We start from the raw sequence: 15213 nt of genomic DNA, 5'->3' as shown, positions 1-15213 counted from the left end.
CCGACCACCAAGGATTTAATTGGCTGTTGACGAGGGATATCTGTTTGGATAGTGGAGGCAGACAAAACATAGGGGCCCAGACTAATCTGTTCGCCGGCTAGCGCTTGAATTTTTTGGATTTATTGAGCCTTTTATAGACTCCATTTCGGGACGCTCAGGCAAAAACAGAGAGAACGGGAGGGAAAAGAAAAGAACTCACGGCAGTAGAAAAAGCAAAAAAAAAATACTGTTGGTGACTCACGGGAGGAAAACAACGGTTTAGAGCGCTATTCGCTTGAACGCTTTCGCGTAATTTTCTTCCTTTAAAATTGATTTCATTTAGCTACATGAAACATACATGTGTACCCTGGTTTTCACGCAGAAAGCGGTCACACAGTACAATACTGTTATGGTAAATCTGTAATGAATTGAATAAAGTCATGACTGTTGTTTGCAACAGCTGCCGTGACAGCACTGAATTTAAACATATAAGTCAAGTGTCACAACTTATCTCGTCAAAAGCACATATTGAAAAAAGGGATACAAATGACGCATGAAAAACAACGCAACAAAGAAGGAACAAAGCTGAAAACATGGCATACTAGGAAAAAAATTACATATATGAAGTTGACGTTCAAATAATGGTGGATGTCATAGGTAATTTATTGCAACTGCAAATGAGTGCAATAGTGCTTTCGGTTTTTTGTATTCATTTTCCATGCCACAAGGATGTAGAAAAGTAAAGCTAATCTAATTAACAAAGAATAGCAGCGGCCCTCGCGTGGCGTGTTTCGCTTGTTTCACTGCCAGAGGCGCTGCGGAACCCATTTGTAGTTTAATTTTAATGAGTGGCTGTTTTATTTATAGCGTACTGAAAGCAGGAATCACATCAATTAAGAGCTTTTGTTTGGTACAACAATCAGACAGGCAGTGACTAGTTCTAAAGCACCATCCTCTGCGGCGTCTATGCCAAGCGGGTTGGGCCCAGCAATGTCCAACTAACGGTTCTCTGCAAGGGCGCCGGAGGGCGGCAAGTCGCTGCACTGAGCGCGTCACTAGCGTGGGTTCTGTGTATTTTTATTCTAGGTTACAAGTAAGCTTATCTATTGCCGTTTTTTATATGCCGAATCATAAACTTATCTAACCATTTCGTGATGCCTTTCGAGTTCCATATATCCGGGCTCGCTTGTAACAACTTGTTACCGTCGGTCTTCGCGCTGAATGTTGTGGTTTAACTAGAGTGGCCTCTAGTTGCGCTCTCTTTACGAAACACCATGGACTGTTACGCGAGTTATACAGGCTGGTTTAAGACAAAAGTTGTTGACTGCGTTCTCTATCACGAAAACCTTTCCGGAGAGTGTGTTTTGTTTTACTTTGAAGGTGAGTCGTACAGGATGAAGCAGCCTATTTTCCCTCCTATTTTTGCCGCTTGAATTTTTTTTTCTGAATATTCTACTCCATTAACGCCCCCCCCCCCCCCCCCCATTTACTGGTGTTTTGGGGCAAAAGTTGCGTTTTTAATGCGAGTAAATAGGGTACAGCACGATGGGCTCCTTTCTTTTTTGCTGATAATATGCGCCCTTACCGTGCGCAGTGACTGACCAGTAGGAACAATCGTCATTGTGTACTGAAGGCGTTCCTCACGGACGGCTTGAAGGGCGCTTTGACGATTAGTTTAACGTAGTAACGCAGTCATTGAACAGAGGTAAAATCGTAAACCCGAGTCCACTCGCCAAAAGCATGAATTATGTTTTACAAATAACTCTCGAGCCTTGGCTATTGTTTTTTACCTTGCAAGAGGTGAAGCCGAGTAGTACTAAATCTACTTGTAGAGTATACCGTGTTCATCATATTGAAACCACTCTTGCGATACAAATGGTTGGTTGTTGATCTTTGGTGGCTATAAGCGATTAGAAAGCACACATTGGCACGGGGGCAAAGGCACGGTTCAGAAATCTGCCATTTCTGAAAAAGTGGTAGGCATATTCGAGCAGTCCGCATACATGGAAGTGCCAGCCAAACACCACTATGGAGATTTATGCAGAGAATCACAAGAGTTGTTATTCATTCCACAGCCTCAAAGAGAGAGAGAGAGAGAGATAAGAAGGAAGAGGGAAGGCAGGGATGTTAACCAGAAGTGTGTCCCGGTTGGCTACCCTGCACTGGGGAGGAGGGATGAGGGGATTGAAAAGGGGTAAAAGAGAAGGGACGAGGGGCACAATCGCAGTTTGTCACCCAAGTCAGTGGCTCTCAGGAGTAGCCTTGTAGGCCTTGATGGCACTCGGCTGCTGTGGCCACGGTCCGAGGATCTTATGCTCTTGTTAAAGGACAAGGACCGAGGCGGTCCAGAACCGAACACAGCGTATGTCTTTCGGTCACAAAAGGGCTGTCGGCCATCCCAATCATTAAGCATTTTCTTTTCAGTTTTTGACGCATGTAATACTTTCTGCCTTTAGCACACTTCTAGGGCACTTCGTTTATTTCACAGCATTTTCATCGGGCATGCCAATGCGATGTCGATGACCTCAGCCACTTACACCTTTCTGTCATAGAAGGAGCACGTACACGTTAGCGTCAGGAATTTCGTGCGGCAAGAACCGGCAAAATAAGGGAGAGAGAAATAAAGGCCGAGGGTTCGTTTCCTTTCCCATTCCTACACGCTTACCGATCGCACCTGTGTGCGGCCCAGCGCGCACCACGACGCACTCTGCCTTTCACCTTTCGCCGGGGGAGGTCGCCCAACCAGCGGCGCTTTCTATTACTCGACGGCAGCACGTGAGCAGCGCTGTTGCCGGCGTAACGACTGCAGCGCCATCCCTGCTCGTGCCGGTCTCCGTGGTAGCGCAAACAGACGCCGGAATCGAAGGCAGAGATTGATGAGCTGCCCGGAGAACGAGAAGAAGCGACTGCTCGGAGCCACGTTTGTGGGGGCGCCGAGCGGTCAGCTCTGCATCGACACGAGTGAGCGAGCTCGCGGTTGTATGGCACGCGATGAGCGCGCGAGATGCGGAGCGCGCGCCGTGGACATATGGGCCGAGGGCGATTCATCACGGCTTCTCTGCGGCTGCGTATTACGGCGCCGCGATTGCAGCGCTCTGGCAGAGGCTAAAGATGGATCGGCGCCAGTCCATTCGCGGACTGGCGAGCGACTTCGTTCCTTCGCCCTCGCCACACTTAACCGGAGTCTGGTAAGGGTCCAGCTACTGCCGGCGGCCCATTGTGGTCTGCCGAGGGCTGCCCCAGTCGTATATCATGGACATCTCCGCCGGCGTTCCCCCCTTTTAAGGCCCCTTGCGACCAACTTTCCGGGATGCTCATCGCACGAATGGTGCCGACTCCCGGGCCGAGAAAGGGTTTAAAGTTTCAACACGAAAGGGTGTTGCGCTTCGATCCTTCCATTGCTGTCGCTTACACAGAGGCGGTCGTGATCACCGCGCGAATCACTTTCCCGTCTTTTAAGAAGTCGCCGAAAAAACTGCGCGCTCATCTTTTTTCCCCTGTACATTTATTTTCATATACTGCCACCATTATTTGTATCTTACGTTACATCAAGAGAGAAGGGGGTGTATGTTTCATAACGAAGAATAAATTGTCGTCATTGGCTGGCCTTTCTTAAGCAGGGGAGATAGAAGCATGCTCAAGAAACTATCCTACACAAACTAAAGGACGGAACCAAGCAGCAACAGAGTACATGGCCGCGCGCCTGGCCGAAGATTGCGAAGGTTACCCGCGTTGCGCCGAGCCTGCCTTTGCAGCTGCTTTCACGCCGGAAGTGCCCAAAGAAAGGGGAAATTATTGGAGAAAAGCACAAGGCACCATAGACTGATGGAGAGGTTTAGCCTATCGCTACAATACAACGCAACCATGTACGGCCACCGCCAGCTACCTATAGCGCATGCGCAGATGGCCCCGATGGCCACCCTGCAGGGGCCATCTGCGCACTTGGCAGCTGGCGGTAACGTTATGCCAACACTCTATAACAGTAATCCAGGGATCCTACAAAGATTGTGATCACGATACCTTTCATGCGCAGTTACACGTTTTATGAAATTGACTCAAGATTTAAAGTGGCCTTAACGCTTAGCTTTTGGCGCTTTGTTTCTGTGTTTAGAGGAAATAAAACGTGAGCGCGCAGGCTTTAGTCACACATCATTACCCGTTTCTGCAGTGTATGGTTCACAGATTTTAGAGTGCTGTGGATGCAACGTTTGCAGTTTAAGTTCTCAATAACATGTCAACAACGCTGGCTTTCTACTAAACATTTTGTCGACCGCATTTAGATCTGTGCAGGCATAAAAAGAACAGGGCGAACACATGAGCCTTTTAATAGAGATATTTAATCATTGCACTTTTCCCTCGTGTGCACAGAGTATCAAGTAGTATCAGGAAGATCGCGAGAAATGAGAAAACAAGGTTGTTTTTACCAAGGCAAACAAAATAGGAAGTCTGTGCAAGGTGGTCAGTCAAGGGACGAGGTATGAACACTCAAGCTGGAGGAAGCACGTGCGCAAGTTGGTCACTGAACTGATGCAATTATTCTGCTGCATGTTTTCCCTCTTGCCTGGAGTTGAAGCGGCTCTGAGGAGTCATTCAAGTAGGTCTGTACAGATTAATTATGGAATTATAATTAAAATCATAATCTTCAAGTGAACAAGGGAGGGGAAAGCCTCAGGGTGGTTCCCGACGTTTCGGCAGGAGGAGTCGTCTTCGTTTTGGCAGAGCATTCATCACTGGCGGAGTTTAATAGGGTCTTCACTCCGAGCAGGAAGGACCGGTGAGCAGGAGGAGGCTGCGAAGTGGGAATGGTGTTAGAATGGGGAGGGTCCTAACACCTTCCTCCTCACCGGGCGTTCTATTTCGGAGTGAAAACGCTATTTAAACCCTAGCAATGATGAACGTTCTGCCCAGGCGAAGACAAGTCCTCTGGTCGAAACGTCGGCAAGCACCCTGAGGCTTTCCCCTCCCTTGTTCACTTTGAGATTATCAAGAACCCTTTGACCAACCTCTCTCCGCAATGAAAAACATGCTACTTAAATTGAAAACGGAGAGTTTGAAGGCTAGGAAAGCGAAATACAGGTATTGGCGCCTTAGGCCGTTTTCATAAGAACACTGTGTTGACGGCATGTGCTCGTTTGCGAATCTATAAGGCTTCACCACACAGCCATCCACTGCCCTGCACCAATCACGGAGTCCCTAATGCTCTCAATTCATCGACAACGCGGCTAATCTTGTTTCAAAATATCTCATTTCAACCGAAAATTTATCAACAATCTTTATGTGTTTGGTTGCCGAAGGAATGTTAACGCAGCCTCAAAATCGAAAAACAAAAAAAATCATGGAGTTTTCCCCAGCGTCCCATTTTTTCATCGGCCTGACAGTGTTGTGCACTGAAGACATGATGCACCAACCCGCAAACAAACTTGAAGGCACACTTCGTGCTAACGGAATCTCCAAGTCTATGAAACGCAAAAGATTTAGAAAAGGTGTGATGCTTGGACGCCATCTGCGCGCTATGGAAAAGAAAACTCACGGTCGCAGCGTAGTGGAATTCATCTGAGCAAGTCGCGCTCATGGACTTGTTTTATTTTACTGTGGTGTTTGAGGATGGTATTGTCCATATACGTGATGCGGACAAGTACCGAAACATTCGTTTGTTGCCAGTGCATATCATGCGTGAATCGCTGGATTTCCTGTCGTGGACTGTTCGAGATTTCCTTCGCATGATGTGCCAGCGGTCGCAAAATAACCGTACATAGCCGTGTTCGTTTTGTGTACGCTGAGTGGCACTTCTTATAAATCTGTCATGTGCGATCGTGCCTCATTTCTGCGCTTGGTTGCAGCTGACTTGCACGGAGGCCTCTCAGCGGTGCTGGGCGTCTTCTTCAGCTGGAGTGTACACAACATCAGCAGATCACAGGATTCCTCTCCTCGCTTCTCCTGCAGTAAGACTGGCCACATTCTTCCGTATTTATAATTTGCTTACTTTTGATCGGCGCTCGAAAGGGAAGGCAGAAAAAGCTCAAGAGCACAAAACTGCAGCTGGGCTCAAGTCGCGTCCGAAATTTTTACTGCGCTAGTCAAATGAACTGTCAAACTTTGGGTTTTGTTATATTTAAGAACAGTAATTAACAACGCACGAAGCAATTGAAATTGCTTTAAAAACTTGGTGCGCATAAAGCGTAGAGAACGTGGACCGACTCATACGGCCGCATCGTTTTAAGGCAGTTTTATGAGGTCATTTTTCTAGATAGGAACATTTTTTATTTTGTGCAATGCTCTGCAATTATTTGCTATTTATTCATTAAGCACACGACACAAGTACACGCACGTTTTTAATTAAAAAGTTTTTGTGCGCAAAATATGAATGCTGAAGACCACAGTATCCGTATCTCAACTCCATTTTGCGCAGCATGAAGAGTCTTCCTCATCTTCTGCACTCAAAACTTCCCCAAGCGCATCTGGGCATTTAAGAAGAGCTAACGCTCTCACTCGCACTTGACAGCCTAACGCTGTGTTTGTTTTATTTTGAGAATCCTTGGTTTCTTCAATAGATTTTCTTCTTTTGATGAGGTGGCATGTGTAATGCAGGCGAGCATTCTATTTCCGTAATGGCTGACTTTATACCACGTGTCCCAGCTAAATGTAACCAAGCTTTTAAAAAACACGGAATGTCCTAGCCACGTGAAATCAACTGAGGGTTGTTTAGAGTCGCGTGACCTAGTCTGCAGTACTTTCTTCGTTCTTCAACGTTAACTGATTAGTTATGGATAATTAGCTAACTTTTTAATTATCTGAGAAACAAAGTGTGAATACAAAAATTGGAGATCACTGAAAAACAGTTGACTGGAACGTTTGCACCGGGATATCGTTAGCGTAAAGTAGTTTTTGGGCCGGCCTTAAACCCTAACTCGCACAATAAAAAAAAAAGCGTCAACGTGACAATGGTGCCATTTAAACGTCCCAAGACGCGTCTTAGAGAACAAAATCTATACCGAAGTGCTCTCCCCGATGAGCTTTTGCGTGCACATTGGGGCTAGAGTTTTTCGAGACGATCTGCAACGTTTCCATTGACACTTTGTTCCTAAAGTCAAAAATTAAAAAGTTAGCTAATGATGCCTAACTAATTAATTAACTTTGAGTAACGAAAAAACACTGCAGACTAGGCAACGCGACTCTGAGCAACCCTCAGTTGGTTTCGCTGGGGCTAGGACACTTCGTCTTTTTTAAAAGCTTGGTTACATTTAGCTGGGACACCTGGTATAATCAGAATTCGAGTGATTTACAACACAATGTTACAAAACCAGTAATGGTAATTCCTTTTTTGGCCATCAAACCTTGAAAAACTTCGACGTTAACTGTTAAATTGCTTTCACGTTGGCCAGGGGAATTTGCAGCCTGCAGAACATCTGAACAGGCAAACCAAAAAGTGTTGAATTTCTTGCATAGCCTCTTGGTGCGAGCTTCGTTCTTGCCTGTTCAATCTATTTAAATGGGTGGGCGTATTGAGAGATTGACTGACTTCTCTGCAGATCGCACGGACGTCCCAAAGGCTTGTTATTGTGATCTTCACTCAAAGAGCAGAGTATTCTGCCAAAATTCGAACCTCACCCAAGTCCCGAAGGCGATACCTGATGTGACGCGCCTGTAAGAAAAATTGCATGCTTATTCCTTGCTTCATTATTCGCAAGCTATGCATTAGTGCACCAACAAAGGTGCTCTGATTCACGATGAACCTTTTCAGATTATTAATTTGCCGCCGCAGCGCTAGCACAAATGCCCTAACTGATACTACGAAACTTTGCTTATGCAAAGTGCATTAAACCACCTGTGGCATGACTTCGGTAGATATGGCGGTTATGCTTCTTATACACGTTAGAGCTTTGCTCACCGATGATTGCCGATCGAATAAATCGTGCGCAGTGGAAGAGTGCAGAAATAGATCACAGTTCATTCATGCCGAGATTAGTTTATCTACGAGGTGCCTCAACTTTATGTTTCTCGAATATAAAACGTTTGTTTCTATCCCGTTCCTGTCTGTAAGATAAGCGGTGACGTTTGTGGGCACTACAGTGTTACTGCTTTTAGGACTAACTTGGTATGGAAACAGGTAATGAACTTTTGTAGCTTCAGAAATATTATGACGGGCACTAGTTAAGGTGTACTACATACATTTTCGTGCTCTGTCTTATGACCAGAGTAAGGTGGGAAATAAAGTTGAGATAATTTGCGCTAGTTGCAGTTACAGTTGCTAGTTGCAGAATGCAGTTTTGCTGCCCATAGATTGTTTCTGCACTTTTTATTTTGGCGAACGCATAAAGAAAGGCAGCAACATTAGAAGTTGCCAGTGGCGAGCATTTCTCGAAGCACTCGAGCAGGTGGGTTGAATGGTCTTGTGTAGCATGCGGATGGTTTGTGTCGTGAATGTGTTCGGCCTGGCCTTGGAAGAATCTGTGCCATTTGTTCCACTTGAGCGCGTCGATGCGCGGCAAATTGCCGAGGTCGCCCCACCGTGCCGCAGCAGAGGCCAGTGTTCCCGGAAAAAAGAAAACCTGGGACGAGATGCATAACATTTTGAAAGGCGCTGTAACACCTGAGCGAGCAGATCACGAGCGATGGGTGTAGTATAGAGCCCGGGTTGGAAAGCTTAGTGTACTTATAGTTATTAACAAAAACTTGGGAAATATGGAAACCTTAGGAAGAGAACAAGACATGAGATAGACTAGGCTGTATCACGTGCCATAAAAATCCATACGCTCTGCTTTACCACCAATGCGACAGCGCATTTCGATACGTCATGCGATGGAGTATATTAAAATTTCTTCACTCCATTCACAGAAACCTTTCTGCCTAAAAAGTCCCGCTTGAATTTTTATCGCAACATCGTGAAAAATAACAGAAAAATAATTGTAACATACGATGGTTTCTGTCATTTCCAGAACATTTACTAACAACACTATGGGAATTCTGCCTGCGGGAGCTTTTTATGGCTACACAAATTTAACAAGCCTGTGAGTACTACTGGTTCTACTATGGAAGACGAAAAATTGGATGTGCTGACTCAAGACATGTATAGGAATGATACCGATATGCGTATTTTTCTGCAGGATGATCGTGAACTCTATCACCGGTGTTAAGCCTGGAGCTTTTCGAGGCCTTGATATGCTACGAATCATGTAATGTACTGTTTCATTTTTTTTCATATTCTTTAGAGATTCGGCGCTGAAGATTTTAATTTGCATAAGGTAAAATACGGAATAATACAAATGGATTAATGATCATTAATGAAGGTCAGGACCAAGTGAAGCTTGTTGCATTATTATCGAAAGGTTTTTCTGGTGTTCATTCTCTCAGCTCATCACGATTAAGCCGAACAACCATGGCATAATAATGATAATGTAAATAGCCTCGTAAATAGTTTTGGCTCTGAATGGGCTTCGCACGATTGTGACGGCTGCGATCTTCGGATGCATTCCTATTCAAGCACCTGATATTAAGGTGAAACACTACACATTTATGTTATTTATTGTTCTGCCTACGTCGCTGGAGTTTCTTGTTACACTCAGGAGAACTAGCTTAAGCTTGAACTGTGGAAGCGTGAAGCTGCTGTCTAAGAAACTTTTGACTGAAACTTTATCCCTGAAAGAGGCGCTTACCGCGATGCAGACAAAGCCTTTTACTTTTATTTCGACTTTAAATTCGCGCTTTCTCACATTGACTTCGAACGTAGATGTGTGAAATCCACCCTAAGCTTATTTTTATTTGAACTTTTAACGTGTTTTTCCCCTTTCCTTTTAGGACAATTGAAAACAACAACATATTGCACATTGAAGCTAATTCGTTCAGCGGTCTCTTCAACCTGCGCTGGCTGTAAGTGGAAAGAATGATTCGCAACGCCAATATGCGTTGATAAATGATGATTTCCTTTGCCTTTTGTTCTCAAACACGCAACTTAGGACGCTCAAGTACAACCACTTGAGGGTATTTGATTTTTGCGTGCTTCAAGACACACGATTGCTGGAGATACTGTAAGTTATGGTTCTATTCTGACTTTTTTGTTTCAGGTGTAACTTAGTTTATCATTTCTGGCCTGGCGTTTATATGCGCATCTCCCTTTTACCTTTAGGAACTTGGAAGGAAATGGACTTAAGAGTATAGCCAAGCCGTTTCCAGAGCTGACGTACCTTACGTGGCTGTACGTAAACATAAATGATCATACCGAGTGCCTGTACTTCTTAACCCTTCAATACCAACATGGTCATCCAACTGCCATCATCGTCGGCTGTTCTGCCTCTCACTCTTTCTTTCAGGGACCTGAAGAAGAACCACATTGAAGTAATACACGCCGACACGTTTGAAAATCTTCGAAACCTCGAAGCTCTGTGAGTATCACAGAGCGCAGCGCACTCTGCACAGTGCAGAGTGCTTTCGCATTGATGTTGTTGAAACGACAGGCATAACCTCAATGTTTCGGACTTCTTTGCGTTATTAGTGCAAAAGAAAGTGTATATATCACGCTAGGAAATAGAGTAAACTAAACGTGCGCACACTATTTTTTCATGATAGAGCTGAAAGTCCCTATTGAATGTCCTTGCCTTATAAAGGCAACGGTATCTTAGACGCGAGCCAATCCGGGACAACCCATAGCTCTCGGCTGATGACATGAAGGGCCGACCTGTGCTTTGAAGAATGCGCACACTCAAAACAGTGGGCTCGTCAAAACATAGAATGAGCACGATAAGAAAACGCTGCTATATTTCTCCTTTTACAAAATTAGTTTTCTTGCTACAACCTTTGCGGAAGTTAGCTCTGGAACGATTGAAATTTCATCTCGTGTAAAAGCCTTTTGTACAGTTTGCGTCAGCTTAAGCCGCGCGTAACGGTAACGGGAATTCAAAGGACAGCTAATCTCTCAATGTGCTGCGAGCGAGGGAATTCGTTTGGTAACTTGGAACCAAATTTTCATTCGTGCGATGCTGCTGCTGCTTCTGAGAAGCAAGGTGCTAACCTCTTCTGCAGATAAAGCCCACCTCGAGACCAGCGAGGTCAATGCACTTTTAGAGAACACGCCACGCGGTTTCAGCCTCAAGCGCAGGAATAGCGGCCTAGAAAGAAAAGATCTCGTTCGCGCCTTTATTTTTTTTTTCCTTTCTCATTTCCGTCGGTGGCTGCGCGGCAGGTGACTGTCAATACTTCCGGGAATAAAGCGCGCGCTCGCTGGTTGAACCTTTCAGACAGTGAGCTGTGGATCCTCTCCCACTTCACCTCACGCCTTTTTTTTTTTTGTTATCCTCACCACTGTTACTTTTCTGTCTGCCTATTGTAAGCAACACCCTCGCGTTGCACGCTAAGAAAATTGACAATGGCTGAAAATATGAATTTGGTTTTTCATATGTGTCAAATAAGGTCAGTTTTTGTTTAATCTTTTCTTTATAATATTTCACTGAGGCCCCCTTGCGAAGATAACAAAGATAGGATGACCCATTTTTTGACGTCACCTTTCTGCGGCAAATAGGAAGTTCAGCGCAAGCCGTTAATCCCTGAACAAAAAGTGAATTGTTTAACATTTTAGCCGAGCTGCATACTCTTGTTTTCATGGCTTAAAAACACGCTTAGCAGCTGTGCTTAATCCAGCTCAATTTTTGCGAAAAGGAGCTTATCATCGTCATGTGCCGGTGTTGAAAATGTGTGGTTTGTTAACTCGCTTTTAGCACAGCCTTTGAGCATGACGGATTTTGACAGGAGAAGTAACCTTCAAATCATTATAAAAGCATCGCATGCAGATAAGCGATTAGACTGCGCGTGTCCGCACCGTTAACTAGTTACGAGCGTACCGAAAATCTCTGCCGATTGCGATGCGGAAAAATTGTCAGACACTGCAACCATTTATTTTTGGCCGCGTGTCATGTTCAAATGACGAGGTCAAGCTTTGTTCTCATGAGATGAAAATAAATATTGCCTTATGGCATAATTTTTGTGCCGTTGCACATAGCCGAGTGGTAGTCCAAAATATGTGCGTTAAAACATTTATAAATGTCAGGTAAGAGCTTTTTATATACGGTTTTTTAAGCTTTTAGTAAATATTTCTGGTGCAAGCAAGCGTTGTAAACATTGCAGCTTAAGCAAATTTCACTTTAATTTCAGCATTCTACGTGAAAATCACTTGATTGACGTGCATGAAGAAGCGTTCAGGCTTAATACGAAGATGGCGGAAATGTGAGTATCTTGTTTTCACTCTCTGAAAATATTTTTGGAATGGCGATGGCATTGAATTTTGTGTAGAACGTGTGGTTGCCTTTGTCACGTGCACTCACAGACGCAGAAAATTAAACGCGGCCCTGCCTTTTATGTTGCTTGCTTGAGATAGTACAGCATCTTCACTTGTAACATGTACTTAAGCGTCCCGATTTCGGTTCCTTCACAACTCTGCATGGATGTCTGTGGTGTAGGGGAAGTGGCAGAAAAAGTTTACAATACAATACTCGGGTACACTCATTCTCTGCAAAGTTAAGTGAAAGAAGACAGAATTTACTTTTAAGCTTGTGTACGAAATCGATAAAGGGAGGCAATTCGTAAAGAATCAGTGATCAGCGGAGAGTTATGCTTACCTAAGCTTCTTTTGACCAGACCTCGAAAGACCACATCTCAAACAGAAATGAATCATTCCTATGGAAATGCAAGGTTAGGTTTAGTTTATTATTGAAATTCAGAGTTGTCTTCATGCCATAGCTCTACAAGGAACATGAGAAGCTGAAAGTCATGGTTTTGCGTTTCCTACAGAAAAGTCAATAAGCAGTAGTGAAGCAGCCGCATGCACCACGAAGATAAGTAAGGAATACAGTGTTGAAAGAGACTTTGTAATTTTCTGCCGAAATAGAGACCTGGCAGTGAATTTCTTGACGTTCGTGCGCCCACGCTTGTTCAGTGGCCTCCGCAACCTTAGGAAGATGTAAGTCATGTTGCAACTATGGCAGCCCTTATCGGAGTTCTTTGATGTGTCGTTGTAACGAAAGTTCCTGAATCTTGCTTCTAGAGACCTGTCTGCCAACTCGATCAAGTCTCTGCCAGTCACATTGTTTCACAATCTTCGAAGCCTCAACTCACTGTGAGTATGGCATGAAACGGTGGCTGGTTTCAGACAGCGTGTTTAACTTCCCATGTTTTCTTTTTTTTTTCAGGAATCTATCCGGCGTCGAGATAAACAACATCGATATCCGACATTTCCGCCACTTGCCAAAGCTGGAGTTCATGTGAGTAGAGAGTCCTTAATGCTCCTCTTGCCGCAATAACGGCTTTTCGAGGTTTACACCTTCAAACCGCAGAACGGAGCATCCTGTGTCCTCACGCGACAACGCTTGCCGCGTAAATACTCTAGTTGAACGTGTTCACGCCAGTTTTTTCCGCGTTCACTTCAGTCAACTTTCAGACAAAGAAAGCAGTATCATCGCGCCGACGATCCCCGCCCAAGAGCCTCATGCCCTCTCCCGCGCGCGGTCTTTAAGCAGTCTCTCGCGCAGCGATGCTGGCGCCCTCTCTTGCCAGTTAATGTAACTGACAGGGGAATGCGTTCCTCCTCGAGGTGCGGCTGGTGCTGCACGGTGACTCGCGGGAAAGCAAACACAGGGGGCTGCAGGGCAGGTTCCCACATGGTCACTGGATCTTCCTGTGAGCACTTTACACAGACATCAGCAGAAATCTAAGCGAGTGTGCTTAGTGCGTGGGCGTCTATTGCCGTGTCTGCATTGTCGCTGCGCTGCCCTTCACATCCATATGCATCGTCTCATAACTGCGCTGCTGCTCTAACGCAATCTGCTGAGTGTGACAGTCGTCGTGTGTGTGACGCAGCTACTTCAAGAAGTTCCAGTACTGCAGCTACGCGCCGTACGTGCGCATCTGCGCGCCCAAGACGGACGGCCTCTCGTCCACGGAGCACCTGCTGGTGTGGCCCGTGCTTCGGCTGTCCGTCTGGGTGGTGGCGCTCACCACGTGCGCCGGCAACAGCGTGGTGCTTGCCTGGCGCATGCTGTCCAAGAAGGAGGACCGCGTCCTCTCGCTCTTCATCCGCAACCTGTCGGTGGCCGACTTCCTGATGGGCGTCTACCTGGTGACCGTGGGCTCCCTGGACGTAGCGTTCCGCGACGAGTACAACAAGCACGCCCACCAGTGGATGTCCTCCTGGCACTGCACCCTGTGCGGCCTGCTGGCCATGGTCTCCTGCGAGGTTTCCGTGCTCATCCTCTCCCTCATCACGGTCGAGCGCTACCGGTGCATCAAGGTATATTGCTGTCGTTTTCGCCATCCAGGATGAACATAACAGCGCGCTCTATCAATAAGGCTTAGCACGAACATTACGCCTTCCCGACGGTTCCCTTCGTCAAGCGTATAACAGTCCTCGGCCCTGTCCGTTTTCTTTTCGCTTCCCAAACCTCGGTAGCTAATGGCCGACATGTCGGAGCTGGCATGCAGCGGGCAGTTTCTGTGGTTGGCTCTGGATTGACATGCGCGGCTTTCCGACTGTAAAAGCGGCAAAAGACTGAATATAAAAAAATATATTGTCACAGAATACGACCCTGAAGAAACTGAATAAAAATAGCCAATGAGTGAGGACATGTTGGATGAGGTGAACCTGACTGCATTAATGTTCTAGGCTGCCTGCGCAATGAGTGGTCACAAATTCTTTCGTTCCGACGTCCCTAACGGCGCAGACGAACGTGCGCGCCGTGACTGTGACGGCGGCGCGCTGCTGCCTGGCGGCCGTGTGGCTGGCGGGCCTACTGCTGGCCGCCTTCCCCGTGTTCAAGTGGCCGCAGGAGCGCGCCTTCTACTCCAGCAACGGCCTCTGCTTTCCCCTGCACATTGACGACCCCTTCATGCTCGGATGGGAGTACTCCGCATTTGTCTTCCTCGGCGTAAACTTTTTCGCCGTGAGTATATATACACTCTGGACGTCTGCAACCGTGCCTCGAAGCGCGCAGCTTGGCTTTAGATAGAGGGTTTTGGTGCTACAATTGCTTGATGACAGCGTGGAGCAGTGTCCACGATGTGCGCAGAGTAGTGTTGCCGATATTCGCCATTCCAGCACGCTAACGGTCGCTCGCATATTACTCCTCGTGCCGGCAACCGGCAACGTAGCCAGCGTCTGGGGATACAGGAGACATCTACTCATGACTGACCCATAGCTGCTGAGAGCGGTGCGAGATTTGCCTTGCAGTGGTCCGTCGACAATTGTTCGACCGG

The 15213-nt window shown here is 46.1% G+C and overlaps 1 protein-coding gene across 2 annotated transcripts in view; it reads left to right on the top strand.

The window, feature by feature from the left end:
• Lgr3 (Leucine-rich repeat-containing G protein-coupled receptor 3) overlaps positions 1–15213 on the top strand; it is a 122948-nt gene that overhangs the window by 95079 nt on the left and 12656 nt on the right. For both annotated transcript variants that reach the window (XM_077662351.1, XM_077662352.1), the window contains exons 3-16: positions 5820–5921; positions 7509–7623; positions 8916–8987; positions 9084–9152; positions 9775–9846; positions 9933–10004; positions 10103–10171; positions 10287–10358; positions 12121–12192; positions 12854–12925; positions 13010–13081; positions 13155–13226; positions 13822–14251; positions 14682–14900. In XM_077662351.1, coding sequence (XP_077518477.1) covers positions 5820–5921; positions 7509–7623; positions 8916–8987; positions 9084–9152; positions 9775–9846; positions 9933–10004; positions 10103–10171; positions 10287–10358; positions 12121–12192; positions 12854–12925; positions 13010–13081; positions 13155–13226; positions 13822–14251; positions 14682–14900 — 1580 coding nt within the window. The remainder of the gene's footprint in view (positions 1–5819; positions 5922–7508; positions 7624–8915; positions 8988–9083; positions 9153–9774; positions 9847–9932; positions 10005–10102; positions 10172–10286; positions 10359–12120; positions 12193–12853; positions 12926–13009; positions 13082–13154; positions 13227–13821; positions 14252–14681; positions 14901–15213) is intronic.

This window comes from Amblyomma americanum, chromosome 4, assembly GCF_052857255.1.
Source record: "Amblyomma americanum isolate KBUSLIRL-KWMA chromosome 4, ASM5285725v1, whole genome shotgun sequence".
Classification (NCBI taxonomy): domain Eukaryota; kingdom Metazoa; phylum Arthropoda; class Arachnida; order Ixodida; family Ixodidae; genus Amblyomma; species Amblyomma americanum.
Note: the sequence above shows the minus strand (reverse complement) of the source record. Positions and strands in the feature narration are given on the sequence as shown.